The sequence below is a fragment of the Lottia gigantea genome, assembly GCF_000327385.1.
Source record: "Lottia gigantea unplaced genomic scaffold LOTGIsca_31, whole genome shotgun sequence".
Lineage (NCBI taxonomy): Eukaryota > Metazoa > Mollusca > Gastropoda > Lottiidae > Lottia > Lottia gigantea.
In genome coordinates, this window is record NW_008709027.1 from 1,676,632 (window position 1) to 1,703,567 (window position 26,936).

General features: G+C 33.2%; 1 protein-coding gene across 1 annotated transcript; it reads left to right on the forward strand.

The window, feature by feature from the left end:
- Nucleotides 1-3,779: 3,779 nt before the first annotated feature.
- LOTGIDRAFT_178557 (hypothetical protein) lies at nucleotides 3,780-11,296 on the forward strand (the record flags this gene model as incomplete). Its single annotated transcript, XM_009057785.1, has 7 exons — nucleotides 3,780-3,962; nucleotides 6,543-6,652; nucleotides 9,400-9,854; nucleotides 10,063-10,149; nucleotides 10,353-10,468; nucleotides 10,811-10,906; nucleotides 10,943-11,296. The coding sequence occupies 7 exons, from the start codon at nucleotides 3,780-3,782 to the stop codon at nucleotides 11,294-11,296; spliced, it is 1,401 nt and encodes a 466-aa protein (XP_009056033.1).
- Between the last annotated feature and the right edge of the window lie 15,640 nt (nucleotides 11,297-26,936).

The window sequence follows — 26,936 nt, forward strand, 5'->3', positions numbered from 1 at the left end:
AATGGTGTAACATATGGCAAAAATGTCTATTAGTGGAAATGGCGCTCATATTCGTAAGTGTTAAGTTTTTATGAGAATTTTAAATGTGTGTAATGTGTAGTTGTAAACAAATCTTCATAAAAATCCCCTAGGAAATACATTATCCAATGTAAAAAGAATTTTATAATGCTTCCAATACGTTTCCGTCGTCAAATATTTAATTTTACAGTCGTCACGTTTTATTAATTCCATTTTCTCAGATATAAGTTTTAACGAGAATACTGATCGATGAGAAATGCATTTATATGATTGATTAATTGATCTGGACCATGTCAGTTTTGAAGATCACTTAAACTCATCAATGATTCTTGACCTAAGATTAACATTTTGTTTGCTAAACTTAAAGACTTATTAGCATCTGTATTACTATTGAGAGTTAAAACGTGCATTGATCTGGAAAGCTGAAGAGAGAATTCTGATTGAGATAAAATACTATTTGTGTACTATCAGATAACAGCTCTATTTGATTATAACGCACTCTCATACTAATATGCATCAAAGTCGGAAATAATTCTGACAAAGTGGCTTTCGGAATCGAGAAAGACATGAATCAATAACAAACTATTTTCTAAAATATAGCTCTGCATATAAAATACCGAGACGGATTTTTATTTATTTTTCAATATTTTACCAATGAAAACCATAAATCTTGATAAAAATGCGGAGAAAATCAAATATTGGGAGAATTTTATAACGTCTGCTTGAATTCTGTTCTTAGATTATAACTCACTTCTGTTTCCCTTCGTTGCCCATTTAATTAAATAAAATCAATTGAATTGAATACTTTTGTTCCAGTGGAAAGATTCGTTTTATTTTATTGCTAGTAAAATGTTAATCGAAACTTTTCTTTTCTAATGTAGGAATCGACTAATAAAACGTCTTTCATACATTACAAGGATATAATCAATTACACGAAAGCAAAGTTTGCTTCATACTATCTGTTCCTCACAAACTACACCAGTGAAAAAACACTTTTTGTCTACCTATTACGTTGTACACTGTAAGGCTACAAAGACAATCTGAATTTGGCCGATAACAATTGTCTGAATTACTTGGACATTATTCTTTGCATACTTCCGCCTATAAGTTCACTTCCTTTGAGATTTCAAACAATATTTTATGTTAAAAAGAGAGTTTCATGAAAGAATGTCATTACATTGTAATTGCCTGACAACGCGAACAAATATTGCTTTTAGAGGTTTTATAACTGTAGAGACTAGCATTGTGATGAATCACAACTTACTGTCGTTATCAATGAACAAATTGTGAATCTGTAAATTACTTGTCTAAAAACAAACGGTATTTGGTTGCTAGTACAATTTAAAATTACATGTTTCCAATGACTTTTTACACAAGGTCAGTTCTGTTCAACAAAATCAACTTTCAAAATCATACCTACATCAATAACATAACCATTTGTTGGTCAGTTACAAATATTACAAAATGACAAATCATTTAGCAAACATTATCGAAGTCGTTCGGATGGTCAGCAGAATGTTAGTTGAACCAGTAATGCTTGATTGTATCTCTTATTTTGAAATAATCAAATGCGTATTTTTTCTGCCTCATAGAATGACCATGGTTTGTCAGATTTCGTATCCCCACAGGTTGCACATCGAAATTATTCCTGACTGAAAGGTGTCTGTTGAAAAAATAACTTTATTCTTTGGGAATATAGCCTTTACCCAGAAAAATGTTAAGTCAACAGTCAGAAGTATCGAATAAGAATGGTTCTACCACATCCTAAAGCATTTTAATGTTGGTTCCTATGGCCTCATCTACTGTAAGAATCATTTCTGAAATACTTTTAAAGGTTTTTTTTTATTGAGAAATATTTGAACGCTTCCTCTGTTAAACACGGCCATCTTTACAAAGCCTATGATAAACAGTCAACGGGATGTGACAAATTTTGAAACAATGACTTCAGTTTAAATACATGTCTGTCAAAATGCTCCTTTTATTTGTATTAAAGGTGAGACTTAAGTTGAGTGAGCTTTAATCAATTTTAAATGTTTTTATACCTTTTGAATGCTTGAAGTGAAGAATAGATATGAAGAGATATTTTGGTAGTTGAGAATCCTATGTTGGTGCAATGAGAAGGTTGTTTGCTTGTAAAACTAAATAAAATACAATACATATTTTTGGTTATATGACTTTTTTCTTGGATTTCTGTAGATTAAAAATTTGGTTTTAGCAGCAACATGATGTGTTTCCACGAACACGTGCAATATAAATACTGTTAGATTTTTTTTTTTGATTTTTAGATAGGTTTCATTCTTGGATGATTATACACAATCACACCAAGTTTCGTCAAAATTCATCAAGAATTGTCCCTTCTAGAGCGTTTACAAGCTAAAAATTGAACGCGTTTCCATGAAGGGCAATAACTCATGATAAATATTTTCCGATTCTTTTATATTTTCAATAGGGTTCATCCTTGGTGATTACAAACACTCACTACAAGTGACGGACGGCCACCCCCCCCCCCCCTCATGTGGGCGTATAAAAAGAGATATTTTACCGGTATTTCTACATGTGTATGTCCATCTCAAAGGTATTTTCACACTTAGTGAAACAAAGTTAATAAAACTATAGTTTTGTGTTCAGATTTGCTATGCCAGTCTTTAAAAGTGTTCAAAAGATCTTGTGACGCCTACAGCCATGTACAGAATTACCAACGTATAACTAGTCAGAAATCAAACTAATCATATCTTGATTCAACAAGAAGATTGTTGAAATTCACATCAAGTGATATTTTATGATTGTGTTGAAGTTTAATTTAGCACACAATATTGGAATCGTGATTTCCTTTAGTGATTACAACACTCGGACAATAAAAACAGATTTTCAATCAAACAGTATTCATATTGTGATGTAAAGAATAAAATCGCGTCCTGGAAGATTTTTGCTAATTCAAACAAATTTTTCACGCAAACTAAAGACTATTTTCTCTTTTCCAGATATTTTTTTTTACAAATATTATTGGAAGAAACCTGTTCAGGAACTTCTCAACAAATTTGATCAGTCATTTTCATGACTTGAGCGAGATTTCCAAGGAAACTCATTTGGTTGTATTTATAGAAGTCATACAAATTTGAAATATTTAAGATCTAATCTATTGTCTGTATGACAGAAAAAAAATAAAATGACAGATCAGTGTTGAGCAATACATGATTCTTCTAAGTCTCTTCTATATTTAAAATGTCATACTATTAGATTTATAACCTTATAGCTTTCAGACAGTTTTACCGCCATATTTAGAGTTAAAATATGAAATGAGGATTAAAATATAGAAATTTGTGATAATATCCCTAATCAGACGCAATCACCCTATAGTAATATTCTGGTTGGGTCCTCTTAAGTAGGACATTATTGCGATTAATATCCAAAAACTTCAATGAGAATAAAATTGTCCTAGAATTCTATGCATATCTCCCGAAAATTAAACATTTCATAAAAATTAATCATTACCTTTCCTAATTCAACAGTTGGTTCACAAAAGAAACCGAACGTTAACCTATATGTCATCGTTGTCTTGAACAATTCATTTCCAACGGTATTGTATGTTGCATTGGCTTTTGTCTTCTGAGAATTATCTTTGATTGCCAAAGGCTCTAACCTCGGTATACACAATACATAAATGTTTCTTACTAATCTGTTTGATTTTCATTCCCAGAAAAGTAGGACGTAAAACTCCATTCATTTTATTTCATTTGATTTTCATTCCAGGTACAGTTAATATGTCTAGTGAGAAAATGCTAATTAGAACATTATTGGAAGAATATGCTGAAAGAGGGAAAATGGGTCGCCCTGTAGCTCAACAAGACGATACGTTAGTTGTTAGTTATGGTCTCAGTCTTATACAAATTTTAGATCTAGATGAGAAAAATCAAGTTTTATCAACCAATGTTTGGGCAACTTACGTAAGTGTAATTATATTGCAATACAGAATATCAGATACCAAATAGAGTAGGAAAATTGAATGCATCACAGAGCACATACTTAATCTAAACTGAAATCAGCATTGATTTTAAACAACAATAAGTTTGAAGTTAACCAAAATATTTGTGAAATGTATTCCATTGCGAAGACGTATGATAAAAATTTGGCGCCTTGTATATCTACAGTCGTAACCATTAAGTTTGGTAGGTTATTTTATTGCTTTCTTTTATTTTCAATTAAATTTTACAAATCTAAATATATAATCATAAATAAGACCGAATCATCTGTTATCATCGAAAGTCTATCTTTTTTAAAAGATAAAGTCTGGAATTATATGATCTATGTATTTTGTATAGAAAAGGCAGCAAGAAACCCACTCATTCACTTTACTGTAAAGAAAAATAACCGGGAATATGGCGATTTAAATATATTTGATTTATATATACGTGTATATGTATCGATAATTGTCTCAAACTTAGATAACAATCGAATTAAAATGCTAAAGATGTTGAACTGTGCATTTCCGTTGGGCGACACCACTTACTCTTGAAACCTGTATGCAACCTATCTAGATCTACATTTTAATCAGATTAGTTGCTAAGTTTCTAATCTTAATATCCTAGATGTTAAATTTTATCTGTTCAGAAATCACAGATTCCTTTAACTGAACAAAATCAAATCTACTGAAGCTTGTCTTAAAATTTTGTCCCAATCTCTTCAATTGATATTTTTATGACGTCTTAAGTTGCCTTTTCGGCAGAGTCAAGTATATTTACCAGTGTTATGAATCTGAAATGTTTCAAATCATCTCTTATAAATTAAGAAAAGTTTTGATTTGGGGATAATTTCGACCTAACGAAATGAACGACACAAACATTCCAAATATAGATTGAAATTGGCATATAAATGGATGTTATATAAAAAAATTTCGGAATAGACAAAAAAAGGTGTTAGAAAAAAATCATGTTCATAGACTCGAAGGGTACACACAGGATTTTAATGATTCTTTACTAAGTAATGATGATATTGTTTTATACGGATATAAATCTCAATATTCGGTTTACCACGGTATAGACCCTTATAACTAATGCGTCGGATTCACCTACCTCGAAATGAATTAAAATCGATATAAAAATCTGTGTCAGAGTGACATAGTCAAAAATTCAGAATAACCTCTGTTGTACGTCAGGTGGTAATGATTAGACAATGTTAAGAAATTGTTTGTGATGATTTCCTTATAATATGCCTATCGCGACAAAATGACATACTTACGAAAAAAAAAATCTTTGTGGTAGATTTCTTTATACTCATTCTAGCGTCAACTTCTTCGATTGGAAGCAATAAATATCTGGATTTTATAATGTCTTGTGAAAAATTACTTTCTCTGTAATCTGGATGTGAAGAAAATCTTTAAAAGAGAGCTATAAGAACGTCTGGTGACAATAAATTTTACCGTTACGCGTTCTACTCGTGAACTTATTGAAGAAACCATTAAATAAACCTTCAACTTGTTTTAAATTTAATAACATGGGCAGTAACTTGACAATGCGGATGCAAGGATACATATTAAAATTTCTTTGTGGTCTGGAAGGAAGTTGGTTTATGTCCCCAGCCTTAATCAGAGGCCATTGCTTACAAAATCATTATTTATATAAAAACATGAAAAGTGATGGAAGATATTTGAGTTACAGATATGATGGGCCTTCAGCGGTTTTTTTAAAAAGTCAATATTGAAGCCATTGGTATCGTGTCTGATATTAGCTTTGTCCAAAAACAAAATAAAAATCGACCGCCACGGACAAATTCCAAGGTCTATAACTCACACCTTAAGATAAAAATACATCTACCTGCTTTGAATAAAATAATAATGGTCTTTTATACCGACTTGCTTTGTACAAAACCTTAAGGTGGTGTTTTTCGGGTATAATTTGATTTCTATCAAAGAAATGTGTTACATCATTATACCAATTTTCAGCTGGGTCAAATAGCATGAGCAGGAAAAAAAACTTGCCTACAAATGTCATAGTACCGAGATGAAAATATTTAATGCCATGGTTAAAAAATGATTTTGATATTAAGGATGTATCCACACCAGGATTATAATGTTTAAAATGATTGTTATATTCTTCTGGATAATGACATATCATACCGCGATTAAAATGTTAATGGTTAACATAAATGAAATACAATTGAAATATTGATATTTGATAAATTGATATTTATAATGTTTAATGGTCGAGATAATTATTATTTTATCTTATTTATGATGAATACAACACAAATTCGAATAGAGGCTATGTTCAGGAAGATTAGATCATTGCATTTTCATCCATATTTTCCATTTCATATATTTCAAAGGTGAAAATTTGAAAATGTGAGATGCTAGATCTTAATGATTAAATTGTATATTAGATTAATCGTTGATGATAAATTGAAGATATTATTTCATGTTGTGCCAACTGCATTATTTTTCAGAGTACCATTAATTGAATTAATAGGTAACAAATTTATTAATAACGTTGATGGGACTGATAACATAATTAAGTTTATTTTGATTTTAGAATTGGAATGATATGTATCTGAAGTGGGAAGCTAGTAATTATAGTGGTATTCATACAATTCGTGTACCCACCAGTGATATTTGGATGCCAGATATTAAACTTTATAATTAGTAAGTATTCTAAGCACCATTTCCTTTGGTCGTGGTTTATAAAGGTCAAGTCATTTTAAAGATATCTTTGGGCACCAGAAATCAAGATGCATGTTTTAAAGGGATTCTGAGGAATAATTATGTAAGTATCCAATTGAAAAAAAAAACAGAAGGAACATGCTTTAAACAAGATTTTGAAGACTAAGTCTTGATATAATGCAAAAGATTTTTCATAGCGACAATAAGATTAGCAAAACTTGAGGCTTGCGCAAGAGATTTCCTCCCTGTAGTCTCGTTTTATGTCAGAATCGAACACTTTGTCGAAATGTGTCACAATACAATTTGGTATTCTCAGAAAAGAAGTCATTTTGAATGTCAGTTCATCTTGTTTAAGTCGGGAACTAATTTGATTTTGTCTAAAGGATAATCCTGTGACAATAGGTGAACATGACAAAAATCCGATTGGTCATACCGACTAGACAAGGCAATTTCAAATTACCAGTAAGCTAAGTTAGTATTATGTAAACTGGTCTATTTTATCATGATTGAAGAAAACATCCGTATCTCAAAGCCAATCAGTTTTTGTCTGACGAATATCTGAAGGAGGCTATCAAAGACTAAAAAAGATCAGAATTACTGTAAGTGTGGTTGATAGACCTAACTATGATTGCAGAACTGGATAATTTCTGTATTTCTGCCACTTGAATTTCTATTTTTTTTTCTTTCGTAACATCAGTTCTACCTTATCAAGTGTTATGAATTTTCCTGAAGTCAAACGAAATGTACATCTAACATAATATTTAAATTTAGATTCTCAATTATACTTCACTTCAACAGTAGGTATGTCAAATGTAAAATTTCATAAGAGTGAACAAAATAGAAATAGCCATGACTGTTTATGTGAAGTTTAAACCGTAATAGGAAAGAGACTACACTATGATATTTTGTACAGAAGTGAACTTAATTATATGTCGTTATGTCAACGTTTACGTTTTTAGACATTCTAAGTTTCTCCATCTGGTATATACCATGTTGCATATAAAAATACGGTGATACCAAATTCCGCTTGTTGACAATAAAACTTAATTTATGTTAATTTTAATTTAAGTTTATTTTCGGAATGTCAATTCTTGTTTTTTCGAAATTTACATAGGGCACACGACTTAGACTTCAAGGGTTGCAGCAACATTTCAGTTAATTCATTAATATAAATTGATTTTTGCAAACCGGAAGTGGTGCATTTCAAAATGTGCAAAAAGATTGGCCCTAGAGGTCGCATTTTTGGGATAGTATTCCTTCGCTTATTCAATTTTGGAATCTATATATAACATTTGACACAGTAGCATTTAAAAAAAATTGAATTCGCAAATTTTTACACTCTTCAGAACTCCGTTTTTGTTTTTAGTACGTTAGATCTGAAAAAATTCTCAATTCTGGTTGATCTTCTATTAAGATAGCCCAACAAAACTATCAACTTGTAGCCACAGTTGTGACGCCCGACCCCCCCCCCCCCCCCTCCACACCCACCCCCTTCCATAAAAGCCCCAAAAACAGTAAATAAAAAATTACTGTAATGCTTCGATTTTTATTAAGACATATCAACTGATTTTGGTGTCAAATTAAAGAACATAAACAAACATGACATTAGGAACCCATTTTTTGATTTTGCTATTTTGAAACTTCCGGTTGAATTATTTTCAAAGTTTTCTCTTGACCTTGACTTTTGATAACCTTTTTGTCAAAGGTCATTTACCTTGGCTATCAGTTAATACTTTGATATTTGACGTCTACTTCCGGTTGTATAACTGTCTAACAGTCAAATTCGCAAATTTCGACTTTTCTACCAAGTGACTCGGATTCTGAATGCGCTTTTCAATCTGTTTCTAACGATATATAAAAAAGTGTTTTTTTAATTTTTTAATTTTTTTCTGGAATTTGAGCGTTTTTCACAATATTTTTGCTTATTTGCATTGGTTGTATGTTTATCTTGTTATGTCATTTGGCTACTGAATCTTCAAATTTGGAAAATAACTGGACATTTTGAATATGATCTAAAATTTGAAAAAAAAAATTCAGGTGAGCGTAGCACGCGTGTTATAACTCATATGGAATACATTTGTTGAAACAGGACTTTGCACACAATTACCACATTGCTTTGGCCATGCAGTTTGTCTCAAAAAGCTCAGTTGTTTTAGCTTTATAGTTCGAAAAAAAGGAGTGGTTTTTAGAGTTTTAGTATTTTTGACCTTGACAGTTGAATTTGACCTTTGTAGGATCGAAGGTTATTGACCTTGGATATCTATTCATATCTTCATATTTGATGTCGACGTCTGCTTCCGTTTTTTTGGCCGTTTGCATTTTTAAAGTTTGATGACTTATATCTCGTGACTTTGACCTTTGTTGCCCTTCCCATTTAGAAGGTCAAAGGTCGTTTGGATTTATGTTGATACTGCCATTCACGGTGTCGGACGTCTACTTCCGGTTTCATAATCTTCCAAGGAAAAAAATTTGACTGCTCTAGCACGTGACCTTATAATTGGCCTAATTTTTTTAGATTCCTTTGCAAATTGCCACGTTAGCAAAGTCCCACTATGTGCCACATGTTATATAGTAATTTATATATAAATAATTCAGCAAAGTTTAACTTATAATTTATTCTTATTCTGTCATTTTTTATAGTAGCGTATCTAGCTTGATTTATAAACAAAAGTAGTATGATTTGATATACACTACTGTTTCTTAATCCATGTTCATATTTATTTTTTCAGTGCTGATACACGTTTAGAAGAAAAGAGAGATGCTCTGGCAGTATTATCAAGTGATGGTAGTGTTGTCTGGATACCACAAGCTGTCTTCAAAAGCTCTTGCTCTATAGACATTAGACATTTCCCATTTGATGTCCAAACATGTACCATGAAATTTGGCTCCTGGACATATGATGGTTCTAAATTAGATTTACAATTACTGTATAACGTCAGTGGCTTTGAGATGACAGATTACATGCCAAGTAATGAATGGGAGATTAAAGAGTCCAGTGCTATCAAAAATGTCAAATATTATCCATGTTGTCCTGAACCGTATGTCGATGTTACATTTACGTTAAAAATCAAACGTAAAGTTGCCTTTTATAGTTATATACTGATATTGCCTTGCCTCTTGTTATCATCTTTAACTCTTGTCCTCTTCTGGCTTCCACCGGAATCACCTGCCAAAATGCAGCTTGGTAAGTACAATAAGTTTCAAAGTAGATACCGAATATAACGGAATATTTGTTTCTATCAAAGACTTGTGTCTATTTATGAAATTATTTAATGACTATAACTTAAATATAATCACCAGACAGGCACCAGACTTTTATTAACCCATCAAAAGATAACCTTCCAATTTTCTTTTTTATTGTTCACAAAATATCTATAAATTCTTTATTTTAGGTATGAATATATTCGTAGCGTTTTTCGTCTTATTACTGCTTCTCGCCGAATCGACTCCACCAGCCGCCTCTTCTATACCCTTAATTGGTAAAAATTACCTTCATTTCTTCTATTCTTGTACAAACAACCATTATATTCTATTTATGTCAATTTCAACTGAGATTCTATAATATTTAGTTATAACGTTCTTTCTTTACTCATTCCTCGCTTTTATTAAATGTCAAAGATTTATAAAGTTCAAATTACTGCACATTACTATATTTATTGAAAGTTATGCGTGATTATTTTAGGTGCATATTACTGTTTGAACATGATACTGATCACGTTGTCTACCTTATTATCAGTGGTTGTTGTCAACCTTTATTTCCGTGGATATAGAACGAAAGTTCCGAAAGTTTTTAAAGTTGTAAGTACCAGTTCATTCGTTGTGAATCAAAATAAAATCACGTTCAATGAAATCTAGAGCTTAAGGATAATGAAAAGCACGGCTCTCGAGCTCGTATGATAACTGCGATCAGCATGTAATTGAACTGAAATATGTTATATACATTATTCTACATCTCTCATTCAAGAGACCAATCTAAATAGTATATAAATGCATATATGAATCTTGATACCGTATAAATTATCTCTCATAGATTTCATAAAATAGAACTTCACATAAGTATAGATACCATATTTTCCAAATTTTATAGACATTTTGGTCCATGCAAATTCTTACCAGGTGTTTGTTTTTTTTTTCTTGCAGGTTATGATTGAATTTTTCGCTCGAGTGTTTTGTATGAGAAAACATCTAGTAGAGGCACAACCTGGTGAATCTCCTCAAGCAACTCAAAATAGAGGGGTACCAGTAACGTATAATAACAAAGATAAAGGAAAGCACTCGGAATTTAAATATGATCGTGTTGGTGTGTATGAAATGCAAACAGAAGATTCGTGGCGTATGCTTTCCAACGGAACACCGTTATTGAATGACCCAGATAATCCTTTTGAACGCCATTACAATTCATTACCTAATGCTATTACTAACTTAGAAAAGGAGATCAAGGATATCAAACAATATTTAAAAGTGATTGTGGACAAAGCAGGCGAAAGGGAAGGGAAAGAGAAGGCTGCTAGAGAATGGAAAAATGTAGCCTTAGTCCTGGATCGACTCTTCTTTTTCTTATATTTAATTGCCATGTTTGCCTCGGCGTTCACGATATTTGAAACAACGCTAGTGCAAGAAAATTAATTTTTATGGAATGAAATAGTGGTAAGTGCATCCTGATGATGGTGTGAACTGATGATAAGTGTATTTTGATGACGGTTGTGATCAGTATGATAAAATGTCACATTTATTATACTAAATAGTGTATATACCTATATATTTATATAACTTTATATCTTAATATAACCAATAACAGTTCATAGCCTTCCTTTTAACAAGTGGTAACAAAATAATATTACAAACCCGCTAGGCAGAATGGGTGGTTATGAAATTGCATAATAATAAATTTATATCAACCGCATCTCTACACGAATCAATTCCGGTTCCAGTTCAAATCCGAAACGAAGAAAGAATTTACCAAGAAAGAATTTCGCTACAACGAATGGTTTTAGATCAAGAAAATGCTGTTAAGACGTATTAGTCTTTCCATAAAATCAAAAAGTAACCAATTCTGAAATATTTTTCTTCATTGCCGAGTGAATAACGGAAAATGAATAAGCTGCCACAGATCACAGCCAACATTTTTTCTGACATATGCTCAGATTGTTTGAACAAGATTCGTGTCTAGTATCTTGTAATATATTTCTTATAGAAGTGAACTTTCTATATAATTGTGTATTTGTATGTGTTTTATCTTAAATCATATTATATAAGACGACACAAGTCAGACACTAAACGTGTACAACTCATGAACAACCTTATATCATTATTATTCAATGTTTAGGTTGCATGTGTATATTTATTCTTAATAATTTATTCATTTTATTCAGGCTTCGGATTTAATACTTTAAAGCAATCCACCTTCACCAGTGTGGATTTCAAACTGACTGTTTTCATTGGTAACAAAACCACTATTCCTTTTTCCTACTATGATTTTCTTGTAACAACCGTCCACTTTCAACACCTATTATTTTGTTAATTTACATAGCATTCTTATCACGTAGCTCCCAGTGTATCTGAAATCCCTTTAGTTAAATCGCACGAGATGAGTGGGTATGAAGACGCACCTTGTCGTACAGAAAAGAAGACTCTAGTTCGTTGAAGAAACACCTCCGGACTGAGAAAGCACTGACTCATAACTATGATGGTGTGCCTTTTGTATATTGAAACTTGAATCGACATTTTGGTATGCTGAAAGTTTGCTGAACTAAAGAGACATCTCAGACTTCCTTAACCAATCATGTTGCTACATTACTATTTGACCCCTTTTATTCTCTAAATGTTGTTAGTTGTATAAAATAGAACAATAACTTTGATCCTTCTTCCATTAGAACGGACAGTAAGCTTAACACGCACAACGCCGAAGACCTTGTGTTCAGCAAATATTCATTGCTTTGCTTGCTATAGGTAAGGTTTACTTCAATGATTATTTTAGTTTTAGTACATCATAGCAGTTATTATAGTACACGTAAAGTTTCAGATTTTATTCACGTCTTGTACAAAATACGTTTAATAAATGATTTAATAAAAAATGTATTTTTCTATATTTTTGGGGAATTCGAGTATAAGAATAGCTACTGCGCTTATACAAGCCATAGTTTAAAATACTTGCTGTTCAATCAAAACTTCCGAAAAAGACGCTTTGCTTCTCTTCTTCAACCTTGTTTTAATGAGTCAAATGCCTTCAATGTTTATTCGTCAATATATGAATTAAAGAATATCAATGCATTTAATAACCAATAAAACTGCAATTTCAAATGCAATTGACATAGGGGGCTTATTTGATGCAATCATTGTCCTTGGTAAATATTTTGCACACACAAAAGAATTTTAAACATAAGGCAAAGATCATGTCAAATATTTCTACTATCAAAACAATTTAACTGTATTTACTTACAGTTGATAATTCACATCACATTAAATAACTAATTTCACTCTTAACAACATCCTTGCAAATCTTAATGAGAAATCTGTATAACTAATAATGGAATAAGAAATGACTAGAGTTGTTAATTATAGATTACTTGACGATAAAGCAAGATATGACAGAAATTACAATTTTCATTACCAACATTCACTTTAGTTCAGATAGGTGGCTATACTATTCTAATAGTAGTATAGCATACTATACATTCAATTGTATCAGAAAGATGTAAGTATAAGTGCTGTTTAGATCTAATGCTTTCTATTCTATATACCTGATACAAGTTTTCATTATGAAAAACCTACTCATTCATAGTACATCCTCATATGAATTATTCATATCGCCAAACTTTTATTCCGGTCCTTTTTTTAAAATCCACTATGCTGTCTTTCTTGAGAGTGGATAGGTCAAAATTTTTCTCGGAATGTCCATAGTAATTTGAGTAATGTCAGCTAGTTTGGTGATTTCTCCTTGATCAATATCTGGGTCTATATCACTCAAGTTTCATTACATGGTTAAATTTGTTTTAATACCATAATGGCGTACATGTGCAAAAATATCGCACACGGGGCGCATAATAATGTAGAATACAGGCACGGTCACAGTCGCACAGTTGCAAATATTTCAGATAAAATCGAGGATGCTTGAGCGTGCATGGTGGATGGCTGTGTCGATCAACGTCCTTCCAATTGATTTTAAATGGATCGATCGAACAGATTGTAAAATACAAGGCTTTGTATATTTTCTAGTGTTTGGTGCATGTCCAATTCGAACAACTAAACGCTTTTTCAACGACAGCCCTCTGCTTTACTGAGACTATATCAAGTGAATATTACAGTTCCTTGCGTCGTAGCTCGAGCAGGTTGTCATATAGTACTTTATGAATGAAATACTAGAATCTAGATTTCATCAGAGCTGAGATAAAATCACAGTATTTATTAACGACTGAGAACAAATTTCTTCTCGCGGTTAACATGGTAAATCATGAGAATTAGATCGAACCTAAAATGACTCGGATATTAGAGATGTACAGATAAGAATAGTAAGAACATTACAACGTGCTTAAATTGATCGACCTTTACCATGATGGTCATAAGGGAGTATAAAATTAACAATAGGCCAGTATAAATCTCCCCATGGTATGGTCCATACTTTTAACTAATTTATCACTCTGTCCACTAATAGCTTTCATAGACTTGATTATTTTCATTACAAATCATAAAGACATCCGACAATTTGTTCTGTTAATTCTTAGAAACACGCACTGTTCCTTACAAAATATTCACTTACAATAATACACAATTAGAACTGGGAGTCAATAAACATATCGTTTAACAGTATTGTATATAAGTTGCTAAGTTGCTTAAATAATTACGAAAATAAATTTACAGTATAAAATTCAACTTCAATGTCCAGTATGTTTAAGATTTGACGAAACACCCAATGAACCTATGCCTACTGGGTGAGTAGCCTAAGCCAATGCCATTATAGTTTCATCAGAATTGCAACGGCAATGTTCGCCTATACTCCATGATATTTCAATCTGGATAAGAACTCAGTGAACTTGGCGTGCAGCAAATTGAAACCACGATATTTTATATAGAGACATTTTTATTAAACAATAGTGATAATTGTAATATCATACCCTAATTAATATATAATTAGTTAATGAGTATACAGTATCTAATTACATTATTAATATTAATAATTAGTATTTTTTGTGGGCCGTCAATGTGTTAATATCGTTATTCACCTCACTATATTCTAATCCCAGATGGGTTTTTTGTACTTGATGGTTTTCTGCTATTGTTAATCTTATTCTCCCCTGTGGAACTGTCATCAGAATAATGGTTGTAATTCTATACGAACATTTTTTGCAATTACATTTTTACAGATAAAATGAATCTTTATATTTAATGTATTGAAAAAAAAGAACAACTAGATTCATCCTGTCATGACTGATGATATGCACTAAGAATGAATCGTCTCCGGAATCCCGCTTACAATGTCTAACAGTTCTTTTCGAATTGCCGAGGCGTCGAATTATTCTAATACAGATATTTGTATTATGATATTTTGTGATTTTAGTAAGACTTGTGATGTATTTAAATATGGTTTGTTTCATTACAGAACATCATAATCAATTTTCAAAATAATGAAAAATAACAAGTATTGACAAAAAAAAAACAAAACAACCCAGTCGATCGAGAACACATATTTCAATTTCTAAGTATTTGTTTCATCCTCGGCCTGTACATTTGGTAGAACCATGTCTTCCCTTCCTCGAAATAGGTGACACTAACTTGAGCATGACTTTATACACCTACCTCATATTGGTTGGTATGGTACTTTAGCTTGTCTTTATACTTACCTTATATTGGTTGGTATGGTACTTTAGCTTGACTTTATACACCTACCTTATATTGGTTGGTATGGTACTTTAGCTTGACTTTATACACCTACCTTATATTGGTTGGTATGGTACTCTAGCTTGTCTTTATACACCTACCTTATATTTCTTGGTATGGTACTCTAGCTTGGCTTTATACACCTACCTTATATTGGTTGGTATGGTACTCTAGCTTGTCTTTATACACCTACCTTATATTGGTTGGTATGGTACTCTAGATCGACTCTATACATCTACCTTATATTGGTTGGTATGGTACTCTAGCTTGACTTTATACACCTACCTTATATTCCTTTATACACCAACCTTATATTCCTTGGTATGGTACTCTAGCTTGACTTTATACACCTACCTTATATTTCTTGGTATGGTGGTCTAGCTTGGCTTTATACACCTACCTTATATTGGTAGGTATGGTACTCTAGCTTGGCTTTATACACCTACCTTATATTGGTTGGTATGGTACTCTAGCTTGACTTTATACACCTACCTTATATTGGTTGGTACGGTACTCTAGCTTGACTTTATTCACCTAACTTATATTGGTTGGTATGGTACTCTAGCTTGACTTTATACACCTACCTTATATTCCTTGGTATGACACTCTAGCTTGACTTTATACACCTACCGTATATTTCTTGGTATGGTACTCTAGCTTGGCTTTATACACCTACCTTATATTGGTAGGTATGGTACTCTAGCTTGACTTTATACACCTACCTTATATTGGTTGGTATGGTACTCTAGCTTGACTTTATTCATCTAACTTATATTGGTTGGTATGGTACTCTAGCTTGACTTTATTCATCTAACTTATATTGGTTGGTATGGTACTCTAGCTTGACTTTATACACATACCTTATATTACTTGGTATGGTACTCTAACTTGTCTTTATACAGCTCATTCATATTGATTGGTATGGTACTCTAGCTTGGCTTTATACACCTACCTTATATTGGTTGGTATGGTACTCTAGACTGACTTTATACACATAACCTATATTGGTTGGTATGGTACTCTAGCTTGACTATATAGACCTACCTTATATTGGTTGGTATAGTACTCTAGACTGACTTTATACACATAGCCTATATTGATTGGTATGGTACTCTAGACTGACTTAATAAACCTACCTTATATTGGTTGGTATGGTACTCTAGCTTGTCTTTATACACCTACCTTATATTGGTTGGTATGGTACTCTAGACTGACTTTATACACATAACCTATATTGGTTGGTATGGTACTCTAGCTTGACTATATAGACCTACCTTATATTGGTTGGTATAGTACTCTAGACTGACTTTATACACATAACCTATATTGGTTGGTATGGTACTCTAGCTTGACTATATAGACCTACCTTATATTGGTTGGTATGGTACTCTAGCTTGACTATATAGACCTACCTTATATTGGTTGGTATGGTACTCTAGACTGACTTTATACACATAACCTATATTGGTTGGTATGGTACTCTAGCTTGACTATATAGACCTACCTTATATTGGTTGGTATAGTACTCTAGACTGACTCTATACACCTACCTTATATTGGTTGGTATGGTACTCTAGACTGACTCTATACATCTACCTTATATTGGTTGGTATGGTACTCTAGCTTGACTTTATATACGCACCTTATATTGGTTGGTATGGTACTCTAGCTTGACTCTATACACATCCCTTATATTGGTTGATATGATAACCTAGACTAACTCTATACACCTACCTTATATTGGTTGGTATGGTACTCTAGACTGACTCTATACATCTACCTTATATTAGTTGGTATGATACTCTAGCTTGACATTATACACCTACCTTATATTGGTTGGTTTGGTACTCTAGCTTGGCTTTATACACCTACCTTATATTGGTTGTTATAGTACTCTAGCTTGACATTATATACGCACCTTTTATTCATTGGTATGGTACTCTAGCTTGTCTTTATACACCTACCTTATTTTGGTTGGTATGGTACTCTAGCTTGTCTTTATACACCTACCGTATATTCATTGGTGTGGTACTCTAGCCTGACTATATAGACCTACCTTATATTGGTTGGTATGGTACTCTAGACTGACTCTATACATGTACCTTATATTGGTTAGTATGGTACTCAAGCTCTGTTTCTGCGGTGATTTTCTGTTGTTGACGTATAAGATCCCACTTCCTTATAAATTCTGTCTGACATTACCTTTGTCCTTATATAATAAATAAACCAGGTACTTACGATCCGAACCACAAAACGCAACCCGAAACCCAAACAACATATTGGCAAGACATAAGTTACAATTTACAGATATTCAACTTATCACATAAGGAATCGATCATAAGAGAGGAAGTATTTCGTAATAAAAAGTGATATCATGTGTCTAGAAGAGTAAGAATAAACTGCCAGACGCTATAGCTGATTTACATCAATATATCTACTTTGTTAGTTAGTTTGAATTATTTGTCAGGCGAGTCTTAATTTTGAGCAGAGAAATTTCGATTTTGTCCGGAAGAGCGAAACGAAAGTGAAAGTATCAAAGACAAATCTTGCCGTAATAAGAAAGCTTTGGCTTGTCTCGATGATGGCGTTATATTAGTTGAGGAAACGTTGAACAAAAACACATCCCAACGAAAATACATAGAACGTGACGATAGCAATGATAAATAGAAATGAAGATCAAATGAAGAAAGTTGAAGCCAATTTAAAGAGGGGTCGAATAAAGGAACAAGTGTTAGAGAGTCACAGAAAGCTGGCTGAGATCAAGGATCAATCGGCAACAAAAGATTGTTTGTCTAAATCCTTAAAGGAAGATGCTAAGAAATCTACACAGCCTTTGCAGAAGGTACTATTTTTTATTTTTCATTATATAACGCTCAATTCCTCAGTCGCAGTTTTTTAGTCTGTCCTATCGATTAAGAATTATTTTTACGGTGTCAAACTTTGAATATTTTGCTCGAATTTTATTTCCCTCACTCAGAATCTATGGAACTGGAACTTGTTTTAAAAGGCTTGAGTAGATTAAATTCCCATTGTCACCGGGCTCTGCACATCTCGCCCCCTATTTTGATAGAGCTCTGATTATTTATGAACTTAAATAATGCAAATGTCGCAATGTTTTGGCGTTACTTTTTGAAAGCATTTTTCTTATGTGTAGGAAATTTGGTACCAATGTCAGCTCATAGTTTTGATGAGAAAAAAATTGTTATGTATAAATGATGTGTCAATCGTAGATTCACATACCTTACTTAGTTTTAAGTGGTCTAAGACCATTCAATTTAGTGAGCACGTTTTGCTTTTTCCGCTCGTACCAATTCCGGACTCTGTTCTATTCCCTGTGACAGCGGTGCAAAGAGCACTTGTTTTTTTTTTGCCTGGAATAGGCTCGAACCCATTTTTTTAGAATTGTTTATAAGGGTAAAATTGTTCCATTGACTTACGAAAAACCTATGATAAAACTAAAGTGTCTACTACAGAAAACCCCTTGCTATACTCTTCACGTACGTTTATGGTTCAAGTCCCAGCTAACGAAGTCCAACTACAAGGTTTGCTTATAAAGCATACCTTGACTTTCCTCTAGAAGATCGGTCAGAAAATGATATATCTTTAGGTGACAAGTACGTATAAGCTGTGTGTGGTATGTTTACCTATTTTGTTGTATATATTCATGTAAAAAGATAATCGATTCCTTTCCCTTTAAAATGATTATATTTATACACTTTTTTACCGTTCTTGTATTATCTCTAAGGGTCAAAACGCACTTTCGACAGACGGATTACTGCAGCGGCTAGCGCCAATATCGCAATTCCTTGGGGACGTAACTTAACGCGAAATTATCGCAGATATTATAGTGCGAAAACAAACACATGACCCATGAATTTCTTGTTTTAGTCGAAAAGATAATTTGTCATTCTTTACTAAAGGTAATTCCGTCGAATAATCGATATAAATTAATTAACTAAAAATTTATGATGGATTAAACAAGTTTATTATTTTCAAAAGTTGTGGCTGCTATTTAATTGACTTTTATCCAGAGACAAACTAGAACACTAAGTCTAGCAGATGTAATATACTAAGTAGGGTTTAGTTAGAAACTCTTTGTCATGCACTATTTGTATCGTCTTTAAAAAGATCTTATATCAATAAGGAAATGGGAAATTAAGCTGTATCAGGTTAACTGGCTTCCTTTAGTCTGAGATGATTACCTTAAACTTAATTCCAAGACTTTAGGGGAAAGCTTGCGAATATGTTGAAAAACTTTTAATAGCTCTTAGCTCTTATACATAAATTTTATATATTTCAAAATAAAATATCCCATTTTACCTGCCTTGAAACATGAGATGGTCTGCTTGATTTGTGAGGAAACCTTTTGGTTCGACATATAATTCCATGGTGGTTTTTTTTCAGTAATAAATATACCAAGTCAATAGTAGGCTATTCGGTCTCCACGAGAAGGTATGTCGAACTGACAAACCCAATCACAGGGAGGAACCAGATATTCCGGAAGGGTGATCATGTCATGCCTTGCTAGAATCAAAGGTATAAAGGTGAGACTAATTTGTATGAAATGGTCTATAGTTTACCAAGAAAGCTATTGTGCAAGACCAAGTCCATGGTTTCCAGTTATTTCTTAACATTGTGCCCTTCAGGGTTTAAGAAGTTTTGGCAGCGGTGACGGCAAGGACATGGTGGCGGTCAGGAATGACATGACCATTACTAGGAAAATGTCAGGCGACCTGTTCTTGAAACATGTGAAAGTCTGACGGAGAAAATCGGGATCTGCTTCAAAACGGCATAAATTGTCACAAGGCGTTGGGATTGTAATTCGTTTACAAACCTGTCTGGCATACAACTCGCAGGTGATAATGTGCTCATTCCTCTCTTGAGAGATGCCTATAACACTGGGAATATGTCTAGTGGTCAGTCGTCGATCAACCATGATCATGTCCATGTCATGGAGTATTGTTACCCGATATGATTGCTATGTTGGACTCGGGTCATCGTATAAGTTCTCACTGCCACAGCCCTCTTCTTAACAATAGAAACGGGGCATCGTCGGTAAATTATGGGTAGGTTCTTGTAGAAGTATAGGTTGTTCTTATGTTTATGATCGTTCTTGTTAGCGTCAATAAAGATATCTTTCTTTGGCTTGTAACTTTGCAGCCAACCGACGTTGTTAATTATAGTTAAAGGTAAGTAACTCTTGCAACATTTCTCAAATGAATAACCAAATCCAGGTAAATCGGGAGAAATTAAACGTGTAGTTAGTAGGTCATGGTAAAAGTAAGATATAAAATAGAAAAAATTGAATGCTATTTCGATGTACAATTTGTTTAAAAAGGACAGATTACATTGCTGTTATAAAGTACATGACCACAAAATGTAGTGTACGTTCTACCGGAGCGAACGTCTTCTCTGGGTCTTGACTATGGGCTTGTATGATTCAAAACCAGTTCTGTATTAAACTTTTATTAATCGGCTTGCTTTTACAGGCATTATTTAGCTTTACCATACATTAAACTTTGCCATGCCATATTGCCATGTTGCCGTAAAAACTTGTTTCCCCGATTAATTGGCTAAAAAACTAATGTAACTATGGTTGAAATACCACGCTGCTTCTGAAACGGTGTAATTCTTTTTTTTGTACGAGGTTGCGTATAAAATACAGATTTGGACTCGGATAATAAGTAAACATGACTGATTATAAACTAAGCCGTAACATGTAGTCTACAGGCTATCACAATTTAAACACAATACTATAAATTTACACTTAAAAATACACAGGGCCGTATGCAGAGGTTGAACTTAACCTAAACTTTGACACAAGTTGGACTTGTTGAAGTTGAACTTAAGTACGCACCGCTGAAACTTTATGAAAGTCATGCTGAACATTTACTTAAATGAAAGCTGTGATAAAGTTACCTCAGAAGGTGACTTTAGCTAAACTTTACTGGTTTTATACACGAATTGGGGAATTATTTAGATCGATTATGCTGATTATTAGGCTTTCACTTACATGCAGCTATTCACAGAAGGATCGCTCTAATTCATTGGAATATTTAGATGATACCAAATTAAGTATGGATAAGAATTGATTGTTCAAATTCCATCCATGTTACAAATTTTATAACTACGTGGGTATGCATATGGGCCATTTAACTTTTTTCAGTTAAGGGAGAAAATGACCATCCGCATCCGTCTACTGTCAGCATAACTGTCAAAAACATTTCAATTGCAGTTGCTAGCCCAGATCCGATGTTACATAATTTCCGCTGAGAATTAAAATAACCGTAGTTCGACATGAATTGTAGTATTTGGCTAATTTTCTATGAGCAATAGTAACTATAAATTGTCAGATTTTCAGAAACTACAAAGGCTTGCATTCAATATTAATGTGACTGGCGAACGCAACTTGACAATTCGTAACAAGATGACTTGTGGAGCAAGACGCGATGTCATTCCGCTCAATTTCGAGCGTCAAGTTGGTGGCTTTATTGTCTAGGGGATGCTGATATTCATGCCGGACATGTCTTTTAACGCCATTTTCAAATACACAATAGTAGGCTAATTATGAACGGAAATATAACAATTCTCATACGACCACAAAAAAGGCAGTCTGATGTTTTTTATTAGTAAATCTTGGTGCTTACATTAATGAAAACTATAAATCCAAAATCTAGAAATGTGTGTCCCTTACCTTATCTGGAATTTTGACTTAAAAAGAAAAAGGCTTTAATAATGAACATTTTGCATAAAAATCAGCACATGACGATTTTAATGTCTTATAGGACTATCTTTGGATACAGCAATGGTCGTGATCGTTGCTATGCGATAAGAAGATGGATGAGGTAAGTGATAAAGTGCCCCATCAGGATCAACCAGACTCAACTGAATGCCCATGTATCACACAATAACGAATGGGAAGAATACTTCTGATAATAATATTTCACTGTGAGTGCATTTATTCTGGTATTAAAGTGCATATTCTTAGCCAGGCATTTTTCGACTTCCCACTTACACCACGTATCGTTTTTGTTTTTTCACGCATGTCAAGGACACCTGACTTTATCTTTAGATAGTTCCAATAGAATTATTTTAATTGAATAATAATTGATTTCAATAGAATAATTTTTGTTAAGTCCTGGCATTACACACAAACTCGATTTCTTTAAAAGTTTTTCTTTTTATGTAGGCCTATAGGCCCGACGTCATTAGTCTTACATTCAAAAATACTTATACTCCGTTTAATAGACTTTCACCAACAAGCAGTTACTCACATAATCGTTCTAAATCATAAGAGGATTTAAATGATACCAAATTAATTTTTGGATAGGCATAGATTTTCAAAGGCAGATCATGATACATATTCCATCCGTGTTACAACTGTTTATAACTAAGCTAGTATGCATCTGGGTCATTTAGTCATTTCTGTAAAATAGTGGGATTAATTTGCGCCATTCCAACTTTCAACCAGACGTCTTTGGTTCCTGCAATTCCACTAATAATAAGTGTTTGATGACGTCACTAATTGCAAAATATGCTTTGTCACGGTAGGTGACACTGACGTCATCATACACTTAGTTCAGTTGTTAAAATGTGCGGAATGTTGATTAGTTGTTAAAAGTTAGTTAGATGCTATCAGTGCCCCGATACTTATTAAAAAATTAGAATTTAGACTCTTTTTAATCGATATATTAATATCATTGATACATTAATAGCAATGACAATAGCTAGCCACAGATATTATATAATTCCAACAAAGATGAAAATTTCCGGAGTTCGACATGGATTCTACGATTTGGCTGACTTCCCATGAGCAATAGTAACCACAGATGTTCAGAAACCAGAAACGTTGGTTTTCTATCAATATTAAAATGATTGGCGAACACAACTTGTCAATTCGTAGCAAGATTGGTGATAGAGTAGCAAGATGGCCCTGGGCAACACGCGACACCCGAATATTCGGCGAATATTGCCGGACATATCTTTTACCACCGTTATCGAATTCAGAAAGTAATTCGTAACAAAATTAACATTTCCTATACCACCATAAGATTGTTGCAATGCACTTCTTCATTAGATAGTTTATAGATGCGAATGAAAATGGACAGGGAACTCATAAAGAACCCCATCATGATTAACCAGTCTTAACTTAATGTTCACATATCGCTAAACGAGGAAAACAACGAAAACTACTGATAATTATTTTGGACATCGGGTGCATTTATCCTGATATGATAGTGAATATTCTTATACTGGCATCCCAGAGAAAAAATTCAAAAAAATTATAAAAGTTTATCTGATTATCAATATAGATGCAACAATTTTAATATTGAAGTCAACTTATTTATTGTTGCATTATTCGAGGTTGTTGAAGTAAACGTTTGTTGCTCCAGGAATCTTATTTGAACAACTCCCTCCCCACTTATCCCTAATTTTGCTATCCACGTGGGGCACGAACCTCCTCCGCTCATACTCCACACCACACCTCGCCCGTCCCTATTGCTCGTATAATACTTCCCCTACAATTTTGGTCCATTCATAGCTTTGAATAAATGATTTGATCTATTAGTCTCTAATTTTATACTATTTGAAAGCGCAAACGCATGGTGAAAAAGTATTTATTGCAATACCGGTCTACCATACTTTTGATACAAAAATAATACTTTGTTAAGTTCGACCATAGAAAAAGCTGTGCATACCAAATAAAGTTAAGATTAAATAAACAGGTACGAAATTTTTGGGTGTTGATTTTAGTCTTGAATATGTACTAGACATATACGGAAATAGCAAAATTCCTTTTAAAATACTTCAAATTAGGAATTTCACTCACTATTTCTATTAATGTCTTTTTTATATATCACAGAGTATCTTAAAATGACGAGTCGTTATTTTAACATTCAAATGCGGATATTTCGAGACATCATGGATTTGAAACCTCAAATTTCGACGGTGAGCTGTGGACACTATTACTGATTGGCTTTAGCAAAAGTTCAATGCTGCACGGCTCGAGTTTAGATGTCTCCAAATTAATTCAAGTGTAGACCAAAATAGAATTATTATTGGAACAATATGTGGTATACCTGTTTACTGATAACCGCTGCGTATTTAGAAGCATTAACGTGTAGGAATGATGAAGGCAGGTTCATTCATTTTGAAAAAAATATGTCACATGACCATTCGCTCTTTCGACTGTTGGTATTTTAGAATGATTTTTAAATTATGATATGTGTAACCTTTTAACCCATGATCGAAAACAAAACCAGCCCTGAACTTGTGTCATTTGGGACTCAGATCAGAAAATTGAATTTGGAAAGAGATGTTATTTGAAGAAATGGAGTAAGTTCATAAATGATCTGATTTATCAACAATACTTGTTGTCTCCCTTAGAGCTTCTTCTAACATCGTATTTGCAAATGTGGTCTTGATAACTAGAGATACAGATTTAGGGAGATGGGAGGGTGAAATGGAATGTTCTTGTCGCTCCGCATTTCGCCATGAGTTAAGTACAAGAACGGTGGATACAAAATGACGGCAAATATAAACAATAAATCGAATTTGTCATTTTATTTATTAGAATTTGATATTTTTTTCCAAAAATGAATATCTGTTAAAAGTTCTATCCTTATACTAATACATATTAGTGACAGTTTGAATTGACTTCGAATGTGGAAGTATCGTCATTTTAGTTAATTTCTGGATGTTTGTGAGGTTTCGTTACTGTGCTCTCTGTTCGACTGTTTGACTGTTCTGGTGTTGTTAAGAACGTGATTGCGGAAACGACCATTACTATATCTCTCCTTTTGTGTACAGTTTTTGTTACCATTGTAAAATTAGTCGTGCTTTTGTCATTAATGTCAATAGAAGAAGTATTTGTTGTTTTATTAACTGCTTTTTGGAAAATGGTCTGCAAAATCTAACACAAATGGCACTGCTCCACCATTAAAACATTAATAACATTATGGATGATTGACGACTTCTGTAACAAAGATATAGTCTGGAAAGAAGCAATCAAGCGAAAATCAATAAAGGGGTCCAATGGCATTAATCGAAATTTTGGTTAAATTTGGTCCATGAAATCCGATTATCTATATGAGAATAGACGGTATGATAGAGATGGATACCTCGAGCGCAGATTTATGACCTATCGTTAAAATCAGTCGGTTTCAAACTACGCAATCAGTTTAGCTTGAAGAGAGAACTGCCTTATTAACTTTTTACATTAGAGGGTGTAAGACCATAAAATAAATACAATGATGGGGTAGCATAAATAAAACATCCAAGCTTTTATCTTCTTGAAAGCAGTTGATGATTAAAAGTTATAGCTTTTGATACGCACTAAAGAAATGTGGCTTGAAAATAATTTATGAAGCTGGAATGTCTAATTGACTGTTATATCCAATGGTATATAAATTCTATTTCTATTTTACCAACATGAGATCTTTTCAAAAGACTGAGTGTGGTACTTCGTTATTAATTAATAGATGTTTCAGATAGGATGCACGCTAGGTCTAGGATTGATGCTCGGTGATTAAATTGCAAAGAAATTCCATCCAACAATTCACCTGTTTGATGCCATCAAGTTCAAATTAAATCCAACAATCGAAGATATACAAAAAAAAAAACCAAAACAATTTAACCGTTTGCGATGTATATATACACAAACATTTATTTTTGATCCACAACCTTTTAACACGGATTGCATAAACATAATTATTACATATTCCTATTGCTTGGGTAACACGTACGGAGTAAAATATCACGTATGCCCGCGCTTCCATGTTGCGTTGCAGACAGGATTCGTATCCCTCATTAAGAATAAAGTCACATAACGACAAATAACAACACTAAATGGTGCAAAATATGACCGACTGGAAATTCTCTTGACAAGACTGATATGTAACAAAAATCGGTCACCAAATCCGTTCCAAGTGTGCCCAAATCATAAGACAACTACAGAAGAACTTCAATTGATTTCTTAACCACCGCTTTTGAACTTTTGGGCACATAGTTTGACACTAGTTAGAATACATTAGGTTATTCTTAGTAAGACCTATACGCAATAATGTTCAATAACGTAAGGGTCATCGTATCCCGAATATGGGTTTTGACGTCATGGCCTTTTTAACGAAGTATGGCGAATGGGGGCGTTGTTTGGACACGAAGGACAAGTAGGACTCCACTGTAGTCAAGGTTATTTTTAGAAATCTTCTTTCTCTCTCCCTTTTGGTCTAGATTTGGAATTTGATGTCTGAAATTTCATTATCTTTAAGATTTGGTGAGATAATGAGAGACTTAAATGTGTATACAAGTCAATTTGACGTATTTTGGTTAAAAACTAGTAGTCTATTTTGGCCCAATAGAAAAATCACAAAAAATCAAACTCGTCCGAGAT